General features: G+C 54.1%; 6 protein-coding genes across 6 annotated transcripts; 3 read left to right on the top strand and 3 right to left on the bottom strand.

Moving 5' to 3' along the window:
- Positions 1-825: 825 nt before the first annotated feature.
- Positions 826-2,245, top strand: CGGC5_v007805 (putative CAAX prenyl protease 2; the record flags this gene model as incomplete). Its single annotated transcript, XM_032025687.2, has 5 exons — positions 826-863; positions 957-1,049; positions 1,182-1,263; positions 1,320-1,703; positions 1,763-2,245. 5 exons carry the CDS (start codon positions 826-828, stop codon positions 2,243-2,245), a joined length of 1,080 nt encoding a protein of 359 aa, XP_031877794.2.
- An 86-nt stretch (positions 2,246-2,331) lies between these two features.
- On the bottom strand, positions 2,332-3,605 carry MMM1 (Maintenance of mitochondrial morphology protein 1; the record flags this gene model as incomplete). Its single annotated transcript, XM_066151907.1, has 3 exons — positions 2,332-2,379; positions 2,456-3,473; positions 3,559-3,605. The coding sequence occupies 3 exons, from the start codon at positions 3,603-3,605 to the stop codon at positions 2,332-2,334; spliced, it is 1,113 nt and encodes a 370-aa protein (XP_066008715.1).
- A 659-nt stretch (positions 3,606-4,264) lies between these two features.
- Positions 4,265-6,088, top strand: Vps45 (Vacuolar protein sorting-associated protein 45; the record flags this gene model as incomplete). The annotated part of the gene is made up of 3 exons (XM_066151906.1): positions 4,265-5,404; positions 5,474-5,620; positions 5,675-6,088. The coding sequence occupies 3 exons, from the start codon at positions 4,265-4,267 to the stop codon at positions 6,086-6,088; spliced, it is 1,701 nt and encodes a 566-aa protein (XP_066008716.1).
- A 537-nt stretch (positions 6,089-6,625) lies between these two features.
- On the top strand, positions 6,626-8,814 carry MTO1 (Mitochondrial translation optimization protein 1; the record flags this gene model as incomplete). Its single annotated transcript, XM_032025684.2, has 3 exons — positions 6,626-6,753; positions 6,806-7,070; positions 7,132-8,814. 3 exons carry the CDS (start codon positions 6,626-6,628, stop codon positions 8,812-8,814), a joined length of 2,076 nt encoding a protein of 691 aa, XP_031877753.2.
- A 362-nt stretch (positions 8,815-9,176) lies between these two features.
- CGGC5_v007801 (putative cardiolipin synthase) lies at positions 9,177-10,548 on the bottom strand (the record flags this gene model as incomplete). Its single annotated transcript, XM_066151905.1, has 6 exons — positions 9,177-9,276; positions 9,332-9,578; positions 9,710-10,032; positions 10,135-10,278; positions 10,335-10,457; positions 10,508-10,548. The coding sequence occupies 6 exons, from the start codon at positions 10,546-10,548 to the stop codon at positions 9,177-9,179; spliced, it is 978 nt and encodes a 325-aa protein (XP_066008717.1).
- A 564-nt stretch (positions 10,549-11,112) lies between these two features.
- sge1 (Global transcription regulator sge1) lies at positions 11,113-12,639 on the bottom strand (the record flags this gene model as incomplete). Its single annotated transcript, XM_032025682.1, has 2 exons — positions 11,113-12,494; positions 12,567-12,639. The coding sequence occupies 2 exons, from the start codon at positions 12,637-12,639 to the stop codon at positions 11,113-11,115; spliced, it is 1,455 nt and encodes a 484-aa protein (XP_031877756.1).
- Positions 12,640-23,604: the final 10,965 nt, after the last annotated feature.

Raw genomic sequence — 23,604 nt, 5'->3', positions numbered from 1 at the left:
AGGACTCAAACGCTCGCCAGCTTCAAGTCGATGGCCGGCAAAATCCTAGCCTCAGGGCGTTTGTCATTTTCAGCGCTGTGCTCTATCTGACCGCCATTGTTTACTTTGGTGTGCTTAAAGCTATCTCGTTGCTGCAGCCAGCGTAGGTCGGTGCGTCATTCCCACTGGACGGGCTTGCCGAAAGCAATATCTCTTCCGTCAGAGATGCAAACAATCATAGAGAATAGGTACGTAGCAGAGGAGAGAACCTGCCTTGAGGCCATCCGTACGAGAGCGATTAATTTTGACAGCGGCGCCTGGAGGGCCTGACGTTTCATTAACCAGTGGCCTGCTCGGGGCCCGGGCCTGGGCGCTCCCCTGCGGAGAAACAACCAGCCGAGAAAACTTCCAATCTACCGCGTAGTACCTAGGTAGGTAGGGAGGTAGGTACAGCATCTTATCGTATACGGGGGACGTTGAAGTCGAAGGCCAGGCGAGGGCCGCGGCGCATCCAATGGCAGGATAAGTATAGATCGCGCGGCTCAGTCGCGTTCAACATTTCCGGTACAAACAGCCTCATCTCAGCTTCTAACGCGTTCGTCGGATCCACCCTGCCACCCATTGCCCAGTACCTTACCTTAGCCGCCGGCCCCCTCTGCAGTCTGCAGGCCTTGAATTGATCGTGCATCGGTCGTGTAAGAAACCGCGGCTGTGTGAGAAGTCGCAGCTGTTTATGTGCTAAAAGCACATTCGAACGCAAGACATACACAACGAATGCATATGTGAGAATGAGGCCGTGTTTCTGCCTAAGGTAATGCATTGCAACCTGGCACCGGCGCTTCGAAAATGCGCTTCGAAAACCAGAGGCGCCACGACAGTATAAGGTGCGTGGCGGAATCCCGCACACATGTCCGTCCCCGTGGACCAGCTGCCGATGGGTTCCTGGGTAGGTACCTGAGGTTGATTCTGGGTCTTAGGCCTTGTTACGTAATCAATGGACTTCAGCAACTTGGAGACGTGGGTGCAAGTGTGATACCGCCTCACATCATGATACCAAACCTTGGCCTAAGGTAGCTAGCTTTATCTTGTCGAGCCAATTCGTTGCCCTGTGTCTTGAGTTTCTCCTATCGCCAGTCCCGTCTCTCAGTCACTTGGCGACGCCCCCGGGCTGCGACGGCGCATACCTCCATGTCCTCTCCTAGCTTCGGCTTCGGCCCCGACCCAGGGCCGTCTGATATGGTGTCGCCGCCCTCTTTGCATCCCTTCGCTGTCAGCGCCATGTTGGTATGTCCGAGTTCTTCAACTGCCACTGCTTGACTCCCCCGCTCATAATTAGCCAGGTTCTGTACACAAGCATTTATGTGCTTCCGCTGTACATCTCGTCGTCCAGTCGTCCCTCGCCAACTTTGTCCAGGGACGACCCGCGAGTGATTCGTACACGTGTCACTTCCGTTCTGTTTTCTACTGTCATCTGCTGCACCATCACTTACATCGTCTTGGCTCAACTTCCGGACGGCGTCCTGCCCATCTCTCCCCTCCACGCCATGGGTTACTGGCCAGTGGGCCTCGCGGAATCTGGCAGCGCTTTGCTTCTCACCTCCATTCTCTTCGCTGGCCCACTCTACGAAGCCCTTCTCATAGACGGACTCTGGGAGGATTGGAAAACTCTAGAGCCTCTTACGCATGTCTGGACCCGGTGGACCACTTGGCGCAACATTGTGATGGTGTGTCACCTCAACTTTCTGTATCCTTTCTTGCAATTTCATACTCACTTGGATCATAGGGACCTCTGACCGAGGAAATGCTGTTCCGATCTGCTTCAGTGCCGCTACTCTTGTGCGCTCATATGTCGTTAACTCAAACCATCTTTCTATCCCCTCTCATATTCGGCCTCGCCCATGTCCATCACTTCTACGAATTCCGCATCACCCACCCCAGAGTACCCCTAATCGCCGCCGTCGCTCGCTCAGTACTTCAGTTCGCATACACTTCTCTGTTTGGTGGCTATGCCACATTCCTTTTTTTGCGATCCGGTAGTCTACTGGCCATCGTCTTGGTACATGCATTTTGCAACTCCATGGGCCTTCCCCGGTTCTGGGGATCTGTCGAGCCCCACTGGCATCTTCATGGACATTACACGCACGCAGACGCTCGGAAATGGACGGTATTCTACTATGTACTTTTGTTTACCGGGGCAGGTCTGTGGTGGAAAGGCCTCCTTACCCTCACGGAGAGTTCGTCAACCCTGGTTCCTGGCCGGTTTTGAGACCGCCTATAAATACCAATTGAATCATGTCCTCATGTCCAAATCTAGCCCCGGTAAAGACCCAGGCATCGAGAAGTCATCGCTTCTTAATCTGCGCCGACGCAGAGAATCATGCTCTCGCCCTGTCCTGCCTCCTGTTTCGGCCTCTACTTCTCTTCGGGCCTCTGCTCGCAAATTCTGATCAATCTCCTTCCCTTTTGCCCTGCCTACTGGTGCATTCGTCTCTGCCAGTGCGTCCTCGGGCCCTCTAGTGTTCTTCTTCCGTGGCCAGAAACTAGGCAAAGCAATCTCCTGGAAACGGGGTTCTACACATCGCTCGTCAAACCAGCGGTGCAGACGTGCTTCAATGAGCTGGGCGATTTTAGGCACATCCTGGAGCCTCGATCGGCTTCCTAGAAGGCTACGAATTGAGAGGTCAAGCCGGTAATCATCGAGAAAGTTGAACGTCATCATAGTAGGGGTCGACTGCGAAGGGTTGCTGGGAATGAAGGAGATCGAAAGAGTGCCGCTGAACCTGACGACAGAGACTGACAGTGCCACCGGCAGCACTGCACTTAGCTTCTTCGGATAATTGAGGAGAAGCTTCGTCTCGATGGCCATTGTCAGCATGTCGCTGAGATCCACATCCATCCGAGCTTGCAGCTTAGCTCCTTCCCTGCTGGCAGCGCTGGCATCGAGCGTCTTGCCATTTCCCACACTCAAACCATCCTCGTCCACCGGAATGATACGACAGTTGCTGAAGATGGGGAAGTCCTCCCCAAGGCTCAGCTCAGTAACACGGATCTCGTCCACGAAGTCGGGGCGAGATGTTCCATTAAGAGCCTTCGTGAGAGACGTAAGAATTGCGTCGTCGTGCTGGGCGTCGCTGCGTAACTGGGCAATGGTCTGGGCTATCAGGACGTTGAACCAGTCAAGGCTCTCCGGCTGATGGCTGTCCACATTGTAGTATGTTTTGCTCAAGATAGAGCCAATGGTCAAGTTAGGAGGATTCCGGAGTACGCTAGACTTCTTGCGATTGAGCGTCTGCTGGCCCTGCCGAGCGTTGGCCGTCCGCAGACTCAAAAGAGATCGCTTGTGGGCGAGTGTCCGGGATCGACGTTCCGTAGCTCTGAGCGAGGCCGTCACCTCAGGCGAGGGAGGATCACCAAAAATGAAGAATTTGATAAAGGCCGCTAGAACGATGACCACCGACAGCTGTCCCAGAATTAAGCCCTGGGTGAAGGAAAGTCTGGGAGAGCATTCGTATTGTCAGATCCGCTCTACATAATACTAACGTCTTTTCCTTGGAGAGAATTCGCTGGGTCGTGACTCACGCAGGTTCGGCTTTTGCCGGGCAGGTGTCTGTTGGTAGACTCGTCATAGTCGCAAGACAGCCAACAAACAAGCAGACTGTGGAGTGGCGTTGTTCTCGAGACAGCAGTATAGTTGCATTGAAGAAGAAAGAACCGGGAAATTCGGTTTGCTGTTTTTGCGAATATCCCAGGGCGTGGATTGGCTTATAGCGATGGCCACACAGAGGAGTTGTTGCGTGGCAATTGCTTACCTACCGGTACCTTAGGTATGGTAGAGAGTTGCAGTTCCTTCAGGTCTTCGGTAGGTGCCTACCTTACCTAGGTGTACTGCCTCAGGTCCCCTGAATCAAAGCCCCGCACTGTGGGTTTCACGGTCTATTACTGTCTCGACCATGCCTCCCTACCTAAGGCACCACCGTGGCCGAGTAGGTAAGAAGCTCATTGTGGCTCAATTGTGTGGCATGCGCCACGAAGCTATGGACGACGACACAAATCGAGGCAGGCATCCTATCCTTCATCACCTCCATCCCTTTGCCCAAACATCGACAATTTCGACGCCTCACTTCTTCCACGAGTTTATCGCAGCCAACACAGCCAAGACCTCTTCATCTGCCTCAACAATTGGCAGTGCTGTGGGCTCCGCATAGTTGCTCGCCTTCCTGCGTCGGACAGAGACACTACATACACATTCGCGACCTACCGAGCTTGTCTCGTGTTGTTGGCCAAGATGGACGTGGCTCAAGCAGTGGCCGGCTACGTATCACGCATGGTTTCATCAGCCGACCCTCTTTCGAACACACAGTCGGCCAAGATGAAGGTCCTACTGCTGGACCGGGAAACCGTGCCTATCGTGTCCACCGCCATTACGCAATCTTCTCTGCTTAACCACGAAGTGTATTTAATCGACCGGATCGATAATCCCAGCAGAGAAAAGATGCGTCATCTTCGATGCTTATGTCTCGTACGGCCATCACCAGAATCTATCCAGCTGCTCATCGATGAACTGCGCGAGCCCAAATATGGCGAATACCACTTGTACTTCACCAACGTTGTGAAGAAATCATCGCTCGAAAGGCTTGCTGAGGCGGACGATCACGAGGTGGTCAAGCTAGTTCAGGAGCATTTTGCCGACTTCATTGTCATTAACCCGGACTTATTTTCTCTCGGACTCAGCCTTCCTCATCAACGCATTTGGGGGAGTGGCCCACACACCTGGAACCCGGACGCGCTTCAGCGAAGTGCGGATGGACTCGTTGCTCTATTGCTGGCGCTCAAGAAGAAGCCTTTGATTAGATATGCCAACACGAGCCCGCTCACTAAGAAGTTGGCAACGGAAGTCCGCTATCGCATCACCCAGGAAGAGCAGCTGTTCGATTTCAGAAAGGTGGACACCCCTCCCATTCTTCTGATCCTTGACCGTCGCGAGGATCCGGTCACGCCGCTACTTACCCAGTGGACGTATCAAGCCATGGTGCATCATCTCCTAGGCATCAACAACGGTAGAGTCGATTTGAGTGATGTTCCGGACATTCGGCCGGAGCTCAAGGAAATTGTTCTGTCTCAAGATCAAGATCCCTTCTTCAAGAAGAACATGTATCTCAACTTCGGCGACCTAGGTGGAAACATCAAGGACTACGTGGAACAGTACCAATCCAAAACGCAAAACAACGCCAACATCGAGTCCATATCTGATATGAAGCGTTTCATCGAGGAGTATCCGGAATTCCGAAAGCTGTCGGGCAATGTGAGCAAGCATGTTACCTTGGTCTCAGAGTTGAGCAGGCGGGTGGGCGCGGAAAATCTTCTTGAAGTCAGCGAGCTCGAGCAGAGCCTAGCATGCAATGATAACCATGCGGCCGACGTAAAGGTATGTGCCAGAAAAGTCCCACGAACGACCATGATCCCGAGCAAGGTTGACTAACTGCTCTCTTGACAGAACATCCAAAAGCTCATCCAGTCCCCGAAGGTAACAAGTGACAGCAAGGTTGCCTTGGTTGCTCTGTACGCACTGCGATATGAGCGCAACCCGTCGAACTCTCTTCCGATGCTCATTGACCTTCTGGTGGCAGCTGGTGGGGTTTCGGTACGGCGAGCAGATCTCGTCCCGAAGTTAGTGTCTTATCAATCGTCTCTGCAGCAGTCACAGGCACAGACAGGCATCACAGACATATTCGAATCAGCGGGTATTTTTGGCTCAGCGGGCAATCGATTCAAGGGGCTTAAAGGTGTTGAGAATGTCTATACCCAGCACAGTCCCCTGATGGAGAGCACCTTACAAAATTTGATCCGGGGGAGACTCAAAGAACAACAATATCCATTTGTCGAGGGTGGCGGGACTACACGAGATAAGCCGCAGGACATAATTGTTTTCATGGTCGGAGGTGCAACATATGAAGAGGCCAAGATGGTTGCGACCATCAATGCAAGCACACCCGGTGTTCGACTGGTTTTGGGCGGCACAACCGTTCATAATGCTTCAACGTATCTCGAGGAAGTCGAAGATGCTGTGTCCTCATGGCCCGATTCGCAGAAAATGGGAACGAGACGGTAAAAGCATCGGGGACCGGACAGAGTTGGTTCCGCGAACTCCAGACAAATGGAAGCAAGCCTGTATCGATCTTTTTATGACACTTCTTCAATGACAATGGCTAATTGGCTGGATGCCTGCCAGTCGTGAATCAAAGTCCTGGCAGATGCTTGGAGGTTTGTTGATTGTCTGCTTTGCACGGCATATTTAGATTGCAGATTGCATACTACTTATTAGCCACGCTGTAACCATAGTGCAGTTACGTAGATAAGGTCGGGTAGCGCCACATCGCTATCGGTGTTTGTTGTCACCGACTGCCGGTCAAGGGGCTAGCAAGTTGGGGCCGAGCGCGGAAGGCGCAAAAAAAAAAAAAAAAAAAAAAAAAGAGGGAGAGAGGGAAACACGAGGCTCGGCGCAAGTATGGCGATCGGGTGGCCGACGGTTTAATACCATCTCCTCACACGCCTCTCTCCCGAATCATTTTGCTCTCCTCCTTTACTTTGAAGCTTTGGCTGCCCGCGTCGGATCTACATTGTTGGCTTCTTCCCCTGTCAACGAGACATGCGATCCCTTGCGGCGGCTCTGAGGCTTCGACGGCGCGGCTTCTGCGGCTCCGGATGTATGCAACGTCCAAATCCGTCCCGTAGTCAAGGCAGGCGGGGATTTGCTGCTGTGGCAGAGGGCACAAGGTCTGATCGTACTTAACAATCCGATTCGCATTGCGCTAATACAAGGTCGCAGGCCTTTCGACGTTGTCGTCGTAGGAGGTGGTCATGCCGGCGCAGAAGCATGCGCCGCCGCCGCTAGAGCCGGCGCAAAGACGGCCCTGGTCACCCCGAAAATGGAGAATCTCGGCACCTGCTCTTGTAACCCTTCGTTCGGCGGTATTGGAAAGGGTATCATCTTGCGCGAGATCGATGCTCTGGATGGATTAGCCGGCAGAATCATTGACAAGGCTGGCATCCAGTTCAAGGTCCTGAACCGTTCAAAAGGCCGCGCCGTATGGGTAAGGATTTTTCATCATTTATGGTCGTCCTGGCGGGTTGCATGACTGATTCACCTCACAGGGCCCTCGGGCGCAAATCGACCGAAAACTTTACCAGAGATACATGAGAGAAGAGCTGGAAACGTATCCAAACTTGTCCGTTGTACTTGGCAGCGTCTCCGACATTGTGACAGATGTCACTCTTGATGCTACGAGCGCGGCGAAAAACAGGATTACCGGTGTACGTCTGGAGTCTGGCGAAGTCCTCCCTACCACCCAGGTCATCATCACAACCGGCACGTTCCTGAGCGGCGAGATACACATTGGTATGGAATGTTACCCGGCAGGTCGCATCGGAGAGGATGCCTCGTATGGTCTGAGCAAGTCGCTCAAGGACGCGGGCTTTAGCCTAGGAAGGCTGAAGACGGGCACACCGCCTCGTATTGCCAAGGACAGTATCAACTACTCAATATTGGAAGAACAACCAGGGGACGATCCACCCCTACCCTTCAGCTTTTTGAACAGTCAGGTCGCTGTGCAGGATCAGATGCTCTGCTACATCACTTACACGAATGAAACAACACACGCAATTGTCCGCGAAAATCTGGACAAAACAATACACATTCGGGAAACCATCAGGGGTCCCAGATACTGCCCATCCTTGGAAGCCAAGATTGTCCGCTTCTCTGACAAGGAAAGGCACATCGTGTGGCTGGAGCCCGAGGGTTTTGACAGCGACGTGATTTATCCTAACGGCCTATCGATGACTGTCCCACCTGAAGCTCAAGAACAGATCCTTCGCTCAATTAGGGGCTTGGAGCGCTCTGTCATGACGCAACCAGGATACGGTGTCGAATATGATTACATTGATCCCCGGAGCCTAAAGTCTACTCTGGAGACAAAGAACATTGCCGGCTTGTACCTGGCAGGCCAGATTAACGGCACTACAGGTTACGAGGAGGCGGCAGGGCAAGGCATTGTCGCTGGCATCAATGCTGGCCGAGCTGCTCAGGGTCTTTCACCAGCCTCTATTTCGAGAGCAGACGGTTACATCGGTGTTATGATTGATGATCTGATCACCAAGGGCGTCACAGAGCCATACAGAATGTTCACATCGCGAAGTGAATACAGGCTGGCGTCTAGGGCGGACAACGCAGATTTGAGGTTGACTAAACAAGGACGCGAATGGGGAGTCGTCACAGACAAGCGTTGGAGCTCCTTCTCTCACGAGAAACAGCAGATGGATGAACTGATGTCTCTGCTCAGGAGAACATCAAAAGCGCCCCAAGATTGGATTCGTGCAGGTTTTCCTTTCAGCAAAATATCTGAATATCGCGACGCTGCTGACATGCTCCTGTTGCGAAACGTCACGATGGACCAAGTTGCCGCTGTTGTCCCTGGGATCGGTGACTTCGCTGAGAACATCAAGTCTCGGGTTCATATTGAGGCCATGTACACACCCTGGGTAAAGAGGCAGGTCAGTGAGCGCAAAGTCCTCAGCCATGATGACAAGGTACATCTCTCATCAGTCGATTACGATGAGGTCCCAGGACTGGCTACGGCGGAAAAGAATGTGCTGAAGGCCATCAGGCCCGAGACTCTGGCTCAAGCTAGGAGGCTAGAAGGCATCACCCCTGCTGGGTGCATTCGATTGGTTTCCTACATCAAGAATCAGGTCCGCATCAAACGAGCGGAGCGCTTGGCAAAGCAGACCGGACAGTTCAAATTAGAGAACCCAAGGGCTTCCATGCCTCAACTGCCTTGATGAGGTATGGTGGAAGCCCTCTCACGAATATGAATAGTCATGAATAAACGATTCTGAGCAGTGGTTTCTTTTATTGGAAGCGACCACATTCTCTCCAGTGTCCGGGCAGAGGTGCCCACCAATGACTAGCCCCGTTATATCGATTCTTGATTTTTCCCACCCATAACGCCGTTTTGCATGCATACATAAGATACCATACTCGCTGCGTCCTATGAGTGTACCTAAGTGTGAAGGCATCCCTGGAATTTCTTGGGGTCCATCGTGGTGTTCTTCACGGCCGAAGCTGTCCGGGTCACAGCGGGAGCGCTTATTGATATTTCCGTCTCTTCCAGGCCTTCGTATATGCCTCAGCCCTATGAGCCCTATGCTGGCTTATCCTTGGGGGCGGAAAGGATCTTGACTGCGTCCTTGCTGAAGACGTAACTAGCCCCGCTCCAGACTGTCGTGGTCGCCACAATGTATCTAGCCGTGGTGTAAGTAGTGATACGGGGGTTTGCCCAAGCTTCCGACAACTTACTGTAGAACGGTCAGTGGGGTAGAAAGGTCGTAGGTGAGGACTGGCGCGGCCGTCGTCAGGCCCACCAGGGCAAGTTGGAGGAACGTATTGTATTTGCTGATGGTCGTCGGACGAACTTCGGCCGAGGGCAAAGAGAAGTCCCAGTACCGCGCGAAGGTCTTCGGGGGTGGGAGGGAGATCCAGCGATAGTAGATGGCGGATATCGCAAGACCGACATCGCGGCCTAGGATGATGGCGGCGAGCCAAACTATTTGGGCAGAGCAAAGTCAGCTGTTTCCGTCGTTGATTTCCCCTCCACATCCCACCTTTTCTGTCTTTGTCATGGCCGCTCTTTTTTGTCCCTCTCTCCGAATATCCGTCAAACTGGGATAAACTGACCTGGTAGAGAGCCTTGGGCAGCTAAGCACACCGTCAAGACGGTCATCAGAGTCTTGTCGGCCATAGGATCGATGACGGTGCCTACTACCGTCTGAAGGTTCCATCGGCGGGCGATCCAACCATCAAGTAGATCGGTGATGCCCGCATAGGCAAAGAGACCCAGGGCCCAGGCATGCTGATCGTGCAATATGAAGTAGCCAACGAAGGGTGCGGCTACGAGTCGCGATAACGTAAGAATATTCGGGATGGTATAAATATCTTCATGGAGATTCTTTGGGAACGCAGTGATTTTAGACGCGATTTTGGACGAGGTCGTCGCACTGCTGCAAGACGTTGTTAGTCAGGTAGTTCGCTCCAACCGTTGGTACCGAAACAAGAAGCCATTGCAGCTCAGCGAGACTCCATGCACATGTCCAAAAACATACCTTGTACTCTTCCCATCGCTTCGAGATGTGTAGGGCGCAAGTGGCCATGGGCGCTGGTGAAGCTGAATTGCCTTGGTCGGAAGAGGAGCCGTCAGCTTGGTGTCTGGCCGCCACGCTGGTGACGAGCATGCGACGGGCCATCTACTGAGTCGTTGACCACAATGCGTCAGGGCCGTTCGACCACCAAGCCTGAGCATTACCATATTTGGTTCCGGAACTCGACGTCGGCCAGTCGCCAGCTACGGTGCGGTCCGTTGCGAAGGGCACGCTCAGTCCCGAACTTACTCGACGACGGGGACTTTCGTTCCAGCTGCGCAAGGTTCCTAAGCAAGGCTTTGCAATTGGCCAGGCTCATGCCAGTAGCGGGGCATACGCTAGGAAGTGCGCCATTTCAGTACCGAGGTTTGGTTGCATGACGGTTTTGGATTTATCATTTTGGTCACTGTAACTACAACTGTGACTATAGCAACAGCTCCATCCAGCCGTTCTCTTCAGAGGCTTCTGAACAAGAGGGCATTTATAAACGCTCGACGGCAAAAACGGCGCGCGCTACTGTATCTGTAAACTGTTTTTGCCCCATTCCTACTGCTTTTATGCGCCACAAACATCTTCATTCTCCGCGCAACGCCGCCTCGTCTTCCCCTACTTCACGACTCTCGAGGCACACTCCATGTCTGCTTCCGCGAAGTCTTTTTCATCATCGCATAAACCTCCACAGGCGCGCCAAAACCACCAGCACTTACGCCAGTCACGAGTCGTCCTGCTTCGGTTTCCTCTGTCCCACACTCTTCCAATTTCTCGGCGGAAGTATTGTAAGATTCCTTTGCCGTTTGAGAAGTCACGCCCCGCAACATTTGGCACACTGTCGTTCAAGGGCGATCGCTCTAGGCCCCGTTCAGGGCGACTTGTTCCTCTGCACTTTCAAGTTGCCGTTTCCTCACAGATCGGACTACTGTCAGTGGCAGGTGTCGCCAGTTCTCAAGTCCTATTCATGGCGTTGCTCCCGCTTGGCCACGCAGAGTTTCCTTGAGACATGTATTGATTTTGATCATCCTCCAGTTGGTCGAATGAGTTCCAATCCCGAGAAATCCCGTCGAAGGTGATGTTTGGTGCAGACCTGTCGCCGCCCAAGCCGGATTCGGAGTGTACGTTTCTTGGAGACTGAGCAGGGAAAGCCTCGTGTGATGTCATATCGGTAACCCGCTGTGGCTGCTGCGAGTAGAGCATGCTGGACATATAATTACCCCCCATGGATCTTGCCGGATCGGGCACAGCAGGCAAGCTACCCGTCAGGCTCATGTCCGGCCCTGATGTGGGCTCGTATGCCGTGGAATGACGACGGGGGTGATGCTGAGGTTCCAAGGCTATTGTCCGTGATAAGTCGGGGCCCAAACCTGCGCCAGAGGCATATCTATTTGGTCGGCCCATGTTGTCGTAGTACGGGTGGTGTTGTGGTTGCGCGTAGCCAACGTTGCCTACAGACCCAGGCACCGCACTCAAATACTGTGGCATGTAGGATGCTTGTCCAAATTGGGTACCCATGCCACCCATGTGGTGAAGGGAAGGGACGGACATGGTGCGCGACATGCTCTGGTGGTGACTATTGACGGGATACGGATGGGCGAAAAGACCACCGCCGTGAGGTGCTCTCGAGTCATCCATTTCTACCTCGTCGATAGGTGCCCTGAAATTTTGAGACATGATCAGTTCGCCTCGAGGGATGATGGTCGACAATTGGTGGTCTTTAGATGGCGTCAGAAGCTTGCCCTCGGTCACATCTTCCACGTTGTAGTAGGAAACCAGGTGATGTGGAACGCCCTGGTAGGTGACGCTGATGGTTTTCTTCACCAGCCCGTTCTCTTTGAAAGGATACGAGTCAACCAATGAACCGATCAACGCCCTCTCGGCGTCTTTCGTCGGGGTTGAACCATCACCCATACCAGGCATGTTGGCAGCAGCCCCGTTGACACTTCCTTGTCGTGAGGCCACATCACTGGGTTTGGTAACTCCGGTCGTCTTTTTGTTCCTCTTCATGGCACGCTTTTTTTCGCCGGGGGGGAAAGGCCTGTCGAGCTCGCGGTAAATCAAGAAATTGCCTAGGATGCGACTGGGGCTCCAAGCAACGCCGTCGGTCCAGCGCTTGATGCCGGACGAGTGCTCCTCGTAAATGAAGACATTTCCGCTTTTGATGAGGTCCTGTCTTTCACGGTCGTGAGGCCTTCGGGGAACGTGCTGCAAAGCACTGCTGAGACAAGCTTCGAATAGCACCAAAGCGTCCAAGGTAGATGCGACGTGTCCTACGAACGTAGGGTTTAGCGGAACGTTGGAATTCGCCATTTTGGCCTCCGGCAGCGTCGAGTCTAATTGTGTGTAAGTTCTCGGTTTCCAACGTTGTCCAAGTAAACAGAGCAGAGTAGAGTTGCGCCACTTACCAACAGAGTACGCGAAGTGCGATGGAGTGAGTAACGAAGTTGCGGTCGTTGCCGTTGCCGTCGCGGTGGGCATATGATGTTGCGCGTTGAAGAACTGATTCTAAAAGGACGGTAGACCAAGCTGGTGATGATGATGGTGCAGACTGTGTGGGATCTAGTCTGACCAAGATGTGTCTTAATATGTGTCAAGACTAAGTAAGGTTCGAAAAAAAGACGGTTGGGAGAGGCAGGGTGGGAAAGAGGGGAGGTTATGAAAGGCACTTGATGGGTAAGGTGAATACGATGAAGTGTGTGGAGCTGGGACTGGGAAAGAGTCGGTTCTTGGTTCGGTGTGCGCTGGTCGTCACATCCAGGTCACAGTACCGCCTCCCCCCGTACGCCTCTTTTCGGCGGATCGACCTTGTTCGACGAAAAAAATCGAGGTCAACAGCCACAGCAAGGTGGACAGCGGAACCCTTCGCGTCGAGTTAACCACAGTTGGGCGTCGGATGGCGCGACGGCGAGGCACCTGGTCGTAAATAGAGACGGACAGAGAGGGAAGCTTGATCTGGGCTCGATACGGGCGTCCACGGCGCGTCCAGAAAGTAGCTAGGCAGCTGTACAGGCCAACCAGGTACTCTTCGTAAATATGGCAGCGGTTTGTAGGTGACCGTGTAAGAGGCTTGTGGCGTGCGTAGGCCAGGAACCGGAGGTAGATGGCAAGATCCAGCGTTTTAAGGTTCGAGCGCTGCACAGACAGACGAAATGGCTGGTCCAAAAGTCCGACGTGCTGTGGGCGATCACTCTGCCTCGTTATGGACGCGGTCAAGGACAGAGAGGTTTGTTTGTACGTATGTGTATGTGTGCGTGGCGGGCAATTTTTGAACCCCAAGGTGGAAGGTATCGGATTGCAGATTGACGAAGGTACGAAGACAGACCAAAAGAAGCCAAGAGGTGGTGGCGTATGTATGTGTGAGAGATAGGGGAATATATAGAGAGAGCCAGAGGTAGAAAGAGGCAGTCGTTATGTGAAGGTAACAACGAGTGGTGCAGATGATGTGGCGGTGATTGCAGATGATCTTGCACCCTCGAATGTCGAAGAGAGGCTCCAGAATAGATATAAACAGGAGGGAGGGCCTCGGAGGTTTTTGATTCTGAACCGAGCGGTTGGGCCTCGAGCTCCCAGGTTCGTTAGCTTAGCTTCGGAAGCTGGGGGAGTAGCAGAACCAGAGGAGCAGCAGACGCAGGCACCAAAGTGGTCAATGGCCAAGATGGAGATCGCGGAGCCGGCGATGGACTTATATGATGTCGGTGCCCGACGGCAGAACTGGTATTTGCGCGTGAAGATCGGAAGACTGGACGAATTTGTAGAGAGAAACGGTCCAGGCTACCATGGGGGTCGAGCAACTGGAGTAAACGAGAAGAGAATAGAGCGACAAAAGCAGGCCTTGTCAAGTACAGGGCAGATCGGGCTCAAGGCTCAAGGCTCAGGGCTCAGGGCTCAAGGCTCGGGATGCCGACGTAGGGCCACGGCCACGGCCTGGCAAGGTGCCGTTGTCGACAAGAGCAGGAAGCTGTTTGAACCCGAACCAGGGTAGCTGATGAAGCTCTACCATGTACGTCAGAGAGCCAAGCAGACAGGGCGGACGGGGCAGAGCGGCGGTTGAGGAGCAATGGTAACAAGCATCAATTTGGCAGTCGTATCAGGAGGGGACGTGGTCGTGGACGACCAGGTTCTGAGAGAGCAGAGCCGATTAACGTGGGGAGCAGGACGAGGCGGAGACGACGGCGGCGGCGGCGGCGGCAGTGGGACGCAAAGACACACAACCCATAATAGGACGTCTCGTCGGTGGCAGCAAGTTGGAGGTTGCAGGGGGGGAGGGGTGCGCGAGGATCGGGGAGGGGGACAGTGAATGAGACGGGGGAAGAGGGAGGAGGAGAGGGAGAGAGAAAGAGAGAGAGAGACTGAGGGATGAAGAGGGGATAGGCGCGTGAGTCTGTATCCGTAGTGTGTCTGTGTATGTACGAGGAGGGGAAGGGGTGTAAGGGGGTGGGGGTAAAGAGAGGGTGAAGTTATGAAGGGGAATGAAGAAGGTAAGGATGGGGGTTAGCACAGACAGATGGTCAAAGAGAGAGAGAGAGAGAGCGAAAGAGAAGGGTAGGAGGGCCGCAGAATGAAGAGAAGGTGTGTACGGATGGGGTAGTGTAGATTTGGATGCCCTGAGTTTTTGCTTTGGGTGGGTGGATGAACGGGGGGATGGGAGAGGCGGAAGGAAAGAGGAAGAGAGACTCTGCACGTGTGTGAGAGCGAAGAGGGAAGAGATACAAGGACGAAGGCCCGTAGACCTTGGGGGAAACGGTCGGCGATCAAAGGCGGGCGGGCGAACTGGAGAGGATGGCAGGGGAAAGAGAAGACGCCGGGGACTGGTCTGTACATTTTGCATGTCTTCGCGCGAGGTACCTCAGGTAGGGCATGAGCATGGACCTGCACATGGACATGGACATGGACATGGACATGGACGGGGAAGACAAGGGAACTTGGACTTGGCTTGAGCCGATTTTGACGGGGGGTTTCCTACTGCTACTTGCGGGCGGCGGGAGGTGTGTTCTGTCTGATGTTCTGTATCTAGACTATATGCTGATTGTACTCCGTACACCTGCTTGTCTGTCTGGAAGACTTCTGACTGGAGATATGATCGTCTTTCTTTTCCCAGTCTTTGAAGCCAACGAGCTCAAATAGACGTAGTAATGGGACACTAAGCCGAGATGAAGGGAACGGCGCCGGAGAAGGCACCAGGGCATCTCTACCTTTCCTAAAGCATTATCTTAGTTTGGTACGCAGGCACCTACCCACCTACCTACCTACCAACACGTAGGCATGGCAGTAGACACGGCAACGATTGCCAGGGAATGCAAGCCAGGAGGCCAGCAAAGGTAGGACAAGGTTAAGGTATGAAAAGGCAGAAAATGAAATGGCAACTGCTGGCCGGTGCTTGCTTGGTTTGCCTGAATTTGCTTGGGGCGGGTGGCAGATGCTTCTGTCTCTGTCGCTGTGTGTACTGAGTAGGTATGCCTCACCTTACTTACGGTTTGGCGGAGCTTGCCCCGTCTTGTCTTGTGCTGCTGTTCTGTCTTGGCTTCATCTAATGCAGTAGGTGTTTTGCCAAGCGGAGATGGAGGGGGAACAAAGGACAATAGTGGTGGTGCTGCTGGTATTGGTGCTGCCGCTGCTGGCTGTCGAGATGCAGATTGAGATGCTGCCGCCGCTGGGAAATGATGCAGGCACAGGGTGCGTCGCAGTAAGGGAACCCCAATCTTCTACTATTCGTAACTCGTCTTGGTGGAGCCAAGATGAAATGAGGGGTCGAGTCTTAGAGGCCGTGGAGCAAAGAGTTCCCAAGGCCCAGGAACGAGGTACGGCATCTAACATGACACTCCCAAGACGCTGAGGTAAGAAGAAGGCCACCACTTCGACTTCATCCCTTCCGTCGGTTATTGCTCATCCTCCCAGAAGCTCATTGTTGATCCATAGTGATTGGTCATTAGCCTGCGACAGCTGCGTCCTACCGCAATGGTTGCCGAATGCTAGTGATTTTTGTGCTCTTCTCTCGCATGATGAAGTGTGTAGCCGGGCCGTATACATAGCTAGGCAAGATATCTGCTTTTTGCGACGGGGAGCCCCCCCGACGACGACGACAACGACGGCATGCCAGGCCGAGCCGAGCCTGCTGATGGGAGAGTGAGATACAGCCGTGCTGCTGCGCCGTCTATCTGAGGGTGGCTTCTGCTCGTAATCGCCGCCTCTGTGCGTACGATTACATACTGCGTTTCTATGGTATGTCCTTGTTTGGCCAAGCCGTGCCAAGCCACATGAAGTGAAGGAGGGACGAGGCGGAGTAAGCTCAGAAGCACATTGCAAAGGCTGTAGCGCCAATGTCGCGCTGTAGTTGGGTACTCCGGCTCGGGGACGCAGGTATGGCTGCGTCGAAACGGGTGGGTGGAAGGTGGAGGGATGGTGGATAGCGTAAGAGGCAGGGAGGGAGCCATCAAGTGATGTGATGCTATGGGATGGGATGGGATGGGACGCACGAAGAGTGGAGGACCGGTGATGGGCTAAGTCATGGTTGATGCGGATGACAGTGGCATAGGAGAGGATTGACGGCCACGGTTGACCGCAGAGGCGGCTCCAGATAGAGGGAAGGCGAAGAAAAAGGTAGAGGGCTAGCGGTTAATGTTGAATGGTGGAGGAGTGGTGGACAAGGGCAAGAGGGACGGAAGCCAGGGAAGCATGGACAGACCCAAACACAGACACAGACACAGACACAGGAAACCGACGTGAATGAAGACAGACGCCCTCGAGGATGAAGACCTGAGACAAGGAACATGTCTGTACGGGAACTGACGGTACGTAGCGGCCCTCCGGACACTGACTACCCGGTGCACAGGAGGAAAGCCCAACATGTCCGTCCGTCGGAGACAAGGCAACGCCCGACGGCCATGCTGAGAAAGGAAAGGAAAGAAAGCAGACGAAGTAGTTAACGACACAAAGTCAACTCAACTTTAATGTATCCGCACCGCACCGCACCACAATGTGAGGCTGGTGGAGAGACGAGGCGAAGCAGGGTAGGTCGATGTATCGTAGGGCTGCCGCATCAACGCGCACCAGGCTATCGCCATCCATCCATCCATCCCTCCATCCCTCCATCCCTCCATCCATCCTTCCATCCTTCCATCCGTCATGAGCAGCCAGCAACCTCGTCTTCTTACGCGCAAAGAAGGCTCATGACAGCACAAGCCGAGGCGGTGTGTCGAATCAGCAGATATCGAAGGGGTCGAACCGTAACACCGGGCTGGGCTGCGTTGACATGGCGGCAACTCATGATGCCGACTGCAGATATGCAGGCACGTCGACGGAGTGGGTTAGCGCGGCCTTCTTGGACATGGCGCCCTGACAAAGACGTCGACTTCGAACGCCGTCACAAGGAAACCTGCTGCTCCGAATCCGAACGTCGCCGGGAACCCGGCCGAGAAACATTGTCGGGGAACGCTGCGGGTGAGGCACTGTGCCACGACGTGACTTCAACGTCTACTGAACGTCTTTGAAGCATGCAGGGTGGTAGCACGGCTGGGTTTCGTCTGGCCCTTTTAGTTTGAACCGACTGAACCGATAGAGATGGAGACTGGATGGACGGGGTTGTTTTCACTCAGGCACCGCTCATTTAGCCTGTGATTCTGGCTTCGCTCGATGTCACGCTTTTTTGATTGACATAGGCAGTAGTCAATCCAAGGTGCAGGGCCTTGGGCGACACCCTGCAGTGTTCGGCAAGTGAAGGCAGATATTGCTGGTGGTCCCGCAGTCAGACAGACCAGACCAGACCAGACCAGATCAGATCAGCCCGTACCTGATGCTGACTTGCCTGGGACTTTGGCATTGGCTGAGGAAATGTTGGTTCAACTCGTCAAACGCATAGGCATAGCGATTCTTAATGCTCCTGGCTAAACAACCAAATAAGACGAGCCGTTGCTGGATTTAGCACTGGTCCTAAACGCCGACTGGTTTTTCGGCAGGGTGCCGCCCAAGCCACGTTAGCTAGGGATACCGGCCCTTGTGTATAGCCGAGGGTACGGATGGAGGTACTGCGAGGTAGGGCCCCGAGCAGACGGGATGCTCCTCCCTCCTGTGTGATGGTACAGAGTACTATGTATCCGCAGGTGCTTGTGGCTCGTTTTCGTAGTGGCAGGAACTCAGGGAGGCGAGAGAAAAGGGGCGGGGGGGGAAGGGGAGAACGGCTATTGGACTGAAAGCCGACCGGGGGGGGCCAGGGCGAGGGCCACGAGGGCTTGGCTTGGTTGGTGCGGTCGACGACACTGACTGACTGAGTGATTGTATCGCCCGCCATATGTACCGTACCGCACCATACCTTGCCTCACCTTACCTTACCTCACCTCACCTCATCTCATTACCGTACGGATACACCCACCATGGCTCGTCGGTTTCGCTCGAGGCCTTGGTATGGGAACCCCGCGCGGGTATTGATTCGTGCCTGACCAGGGCCCAGGTCCCGAACCCTACGCTAGGAACGAACAGCTAGGGTTGGCAGACAGCAGGAGTGAAGAAGGCTTGGTATGGGTGGCATTGGGAACCGATTAGATGTGAATGGCTCCCACTGCTGGCTATTGGACTACGCCGTCAGGTAGTCCGCGGCTGGAACTTTGGTTGGCACAAGATTCTTCCGAACGCAGCACGGGAAGGAAACGATGAATTGAGCAAAAAGTCATGCCAAGCCAGTACAAGGAAGGAACGAACCAGCAGGAGAGACATGACGAAGACCAGGAACGGCGCCGGGCGAAGCGCCGGAAGGGAAGTACCTGCGGAGTATCCGCATACGGTTAGGGTCCATTGGATACCTACCTTATCATGCAGTACTCCGTACCTACCTTAAGGAACCTTACCTCCATTCCGTGCAGCCGGCACCTTGGGGCCTGCTCAAAGTGCCGAAGAACGAAGCGGCCCAGGCACGACGTGCTAAAATAAAGGCACAGAGACGATAACGGCGACGGCCACCATGCACAGGAATGAGTGAGGTGTGGACGGGATGGGACGGGATGGGATGGAATGAGATGGACCTATTGGAATGGGTACGGATAATAGATTGGCCTTTGGCAATACCAATACCGCCCGGGCATGTGGAACGAACGAGCGAACGAACGAACGACGGGGCCGCGGACCAGCGAACACGGCCTGACGACGCGCGACACCACACAACACAAAGCACCCAGCTTGTCAAGTCGGCCGGCCAGCCAGCCTGACAGGGTGCTTGTTTCGTCAAGGACGGAGGCAGCGAAGTGCGGCAAAGCACAGCACCCAGAGCCGGGAACCCCAGAGCGTCTCCCCCCCTCCCCCTTGGACGGCCAACAAGCAAGGCTAGGAGCCCCAGCAATGTGGATGAGGCTCAGGTCCCCGAATGAAGAAGAATGATCAACACATGGGTGGGCATCATGGATGGCCAATGAATGGCTGTGAATTCGGAGACAGGATGGGCAGGCTGCCCAAGGTACGGAAGGGTGGGTGAATGGTAAGAAATGGGCGATGGGCGGGAAGAGAGGCCACGGCAGCATGGGATTGAAGAGACGCACGTCTGTACGGCGGTACTCCGTACGTACTTGGTAGAGCAGGCGAAGAGGACTGGAGGGGGGCGTGTACACAAAATAAACTTGAACGGGGGGAGGGGGGGTGGTGGTGGTGATGCAATCCTTACGGCGCAAGAGCTTCGAGGAACATCAGGTTGAATGATTTTGGGTCTCGGCTCTTATCCCGGACTGGACACATTTCTATCAGCTTCTGCTGAGTCTTCACTGCTGTCAGTATGCCGGATTACATGGCGAGTGACCAACCTGAGAAGACATCATTCGTTTGGTCGCACTCATTGCCTAATCACCTTGCCGTACCATGCAGATGTCGCCTGTGCTTCTTCACGCATTGCCGCAACGCTGTTCTCAACGGAGCTTGGACGCGATGCTCATGCACAAGAGACAAACCATCTCATCATATCTTGAGATGGTGTGAGGCGCGTGTTCTCGCTCGCTTGACCAGCTGCTCTAGATTTAGCCTCTGAAAACAGGCGGCCTTTCCCACGACGGAATCAACCTTGTAGACAACGAGGGGTATCTGTACTGCTTGGGCAATATAGGGTTTCGAAGTTCGCCTGATAGCAAGCATGGAGGAGGAGGAGGAGGAGGAGGAGGCCACGATTGAAGTATCGGCGGCGTGGCATCCGCAGTAGGCATTTAGCGACCATGGCCCCGCGCTGGCTGGTGGCGTACAATACTGGTTCAATGTAGCGTATCTGATCATGATCTATGATTGCCTCGCCGAAAACACAAGGCGATGTAGTAGCGGCCGCTGGCCTGCAGATTGCGCTTCGCCAAGCCTTTCATTCTGACCGCATTGCTACTTGGGCAGCTCCGCCAAGCGCGAACATACCTAGTAAAGTCAATGGCAGGGGTACGATACGCGACTGCGAGAAACAAAGCCTCCTGTCACATTTTTTTTCTGTTTTAATTTCATTGGGCGACATGCTTACGGGCGCAGAACCACAGAACACTAGGGCACAGCAGGAGAGCCAACGCGAACAGAGTTGCGGCACGAGGAACTTTGCGGTTCAGAGTAAGGCCGAACATCCAACAATCTTGAGAAGATGCGCGATCGTCCAATTCGCTGGGCACATTACTCGGGTGGCAGGAAACACAACAGAAACAGATGGGACAACGTTTTCGCATCGTTCCGAACGGCCTCCTGGGACCCTTTGTTCATTGCCCGGAGAAGACATGCTGTTTCCCCGTTGTTGTTTTCTCCTCCTGCATCCAACAGCAATTTCGACGATGCACTGCAGAATATTGTCACGCAGCATAGGCCTTCTACACAGTGTAACTGTAATGTGTTCGCAGATACATACATAAGGTACAATGAGTGGCAGCCCGTGCGGCTTTGAATGCACTAGGTATCGAAACTAGGAACCTGGACAGCGCGTCAAGTTGAGGAAGGTCGAAGCCAATGTGCCAAGACCGCAGAAATGCATGTGGCAGTGATGGACGCTGTGCAACAACGAATGTGTGTGTGAGTGGGTGAGTGTGTCCTGCGCCTCTCTCGCACCGAGTTTTGAGCAAGTCAGACAGTGTATGTAGGACATGGATGGAATGAGGCGGGAACGAACACCATCTCGTCTGCAGGAACAAAGCATGCGAGGACTTGGGGGACGGACATGCCATGTTCAACCTCACAATGTGAAGAATCAAGGTAGCCCCTGCTCCTCACCCGATTCGCCGGCAATGTGCCCTAGGTTCGGGCGCACATGAGGGTGTGTGCGAGTGGGTCGCCGTTTGTGCCTGTGTGCGCTTTCCATCTCGTTCTTCAGGTGTTGTGCAGTAGCAGTCTACGGATTCAATACTGCGGTACACGTCCTGTTCTTTCCCCGTTGCTGGAGTTTGGTGAAGTTCAGCATTAGGACGCTTGCGGCTGTTGGCGCTGTGCTAAGGTTGTCTTGAGGATACCTGGGTACATAGGCACCTTGAGCCGTGTGTACCAAATGCCAGCTTGGCCAGCTTGATCGACAGTCTTTGCTGAGGAGGTTGTGCACAGATGATGGAGCGGGCGCCACCTTCAATTGTGTAAGGCAGGTGTGGAAAGCTTAAGTCGTGCCTTGAGGTTTGAAAGTCTTCCATCCACGTGTGTACTTGGTGCCTTACGAACACTTGCTGCAGTAGTAAGCTGAATGAAGCCCGGTACCGCTCTTCTGCGGTTTAGGCCTTGTTGCCTGGGACATGGAGTAAGGCACCGAGGGAGGCATCTGGGTTCCTGAGGTATCAACAAGTGTGTGCCTGGCTTCCACCAGTGTTTGATGCCGGCGAGTGCCTGCTTCTGAAACTTGACACTAACAACAAACCGCTCGGCCCAGAGTGCAAAACCCTCCGGCCCCGGCCCCGGCCCCGACCCCCGGCACGTCAAGCCTCTGCCGCCGGACGGGGTTGCGATATGGAAGACGTTCCTTACCACCCTCGCAGCCCATTCAATCCTGTCCTCCAATTCTGGTCCAACCAACCCCTTCTCCTCATCCAATCCCTTCCTTGCCAGCCAACGGAGCAACAGTCCTGAAGTCGGCCATCATTCGACAGGGCGAGGCCAGGCGAAGCGAAGCGAGGCGAGCCAGCTCAAGTTTGGTTAAGGAATGTGCTCGTGCTCTTGATCCCGCCAAACTCTCAAATGAGGCACGATGAACGCACACGCGTCGACAGCCCGGAATCGACGCCCTCCCAGCCTCGCATCCTTGTAGTGAGCATTCCGAGTCACCCTCATTAAGAAATGTCACCATTCCCTGTTTTTGCTCGTACCATCTTCCCAGTTCCTTGCGCGCCCTGGAGGGGGCAAATTTGGATGTGAGCCCGCCATCAGACCGAGAGCGGGAGCGGGAGCAACAAGAGTCAGTTACCTGGCTAATTAACCCGGGCCCATGTTCGTTGTTCAGTCTTTTTTTCTTTTTCTTTTTTTTTTCTCGAGGTGGTCCCCCAGGGACTGCCAGCCCCAGCAAGGACTAGCCTAGATAGCGCCCGCTCGACTCCCAGCTCCATCCACCATCTTTCTCTTCGAAATGGCACCCCAAGGTTGCAGGACCACGAATACCGTACCGACGCTCTTGCTCTGAGCGATCAACTTGTCTAGAAGAGTCCGATGTCCGTACAACGTTTGAATCTCGGCCGGCCGGACTTTAACTTTGATGTGCAGAATGCATTGTCCATCGGCCATCGGCGATATCGCACTGCACAATAGGTACGGATGGATAGCTAGATAGCTAGGGATTCGCATCCCTCCGTGCTGGGTTGAAGCACGCCCAGCAGGGGCGTTGGAAGTAGGTAGATCAAGGCCGCCAATCGCCTCATGTTCCGACCTGCCGTAAGCGTGTGCGGACTGCCGAGGCGGCACTGCTCTGCAATGCACTGCAACCCATTTCTGGTGATGATGGCGCCGGCTTCTCCAATCCCCAACCAACCCCAACTCCATTCCATCTGCTCTGCGGCAATCAGAGGAGTCCCCACACCCAACTGAACCTACCCCAAATAGCCAGCCAAGCCGGATTGGTAGGTTGGCATCTAAAAAACTGGGTAGCAAAACCAAGGCACGTAGGTAAGGTATTGGCATCATGTCCTGGCGTGGTGTGAGGTGGCTGCGCACGAGCCAGACAGCGACCATGCAAAAAGCAGTCTCCTCAGCTGGGAAACTGTATCCGCCAGCGTGCCGTGTGTATCAATTTCATTCTCGACCCATGGGGGATGCTATTTTGATGTCAAGCCGATCTCTTCAATATGCCAGATACTCAATCCGCTCCCACGAGCGGGCGTCGCACAACGTCGAACAAAAGTCGACTAGTGCGGTGCGTGAGTTGTGCGGCCGGCCTGTCGTCTTATGGGCAAATGGCCTGATTTCTACCGATTTCTAACCTCCGCATCCCTTGCTCTCCTCTCCATCTCGTCCCTCTTTCTGTGTCGACTTCTAACCAAGGTAGTA

This window comes from Colletotrichum fructicola (genome assembly GCF_000319635.2).
Source record: "Colletotrichum fructicola Nara gc5 chromosome Unknown KSG_Nara_v1_contig04, whole genome shotgun sequence".
Classification (NCBI taxonomy): Eukaryota; Fungi; Ascomycota; class Sordariomycetes; order Glomerellales; family Glomerellaceae; genus Colletotrichum; species Colletotrichum fructicola.
Note: the sequence above shows the minus strand (reverse complement) of the source record. Positions and strands in the feature narration are given on the sequence as shown.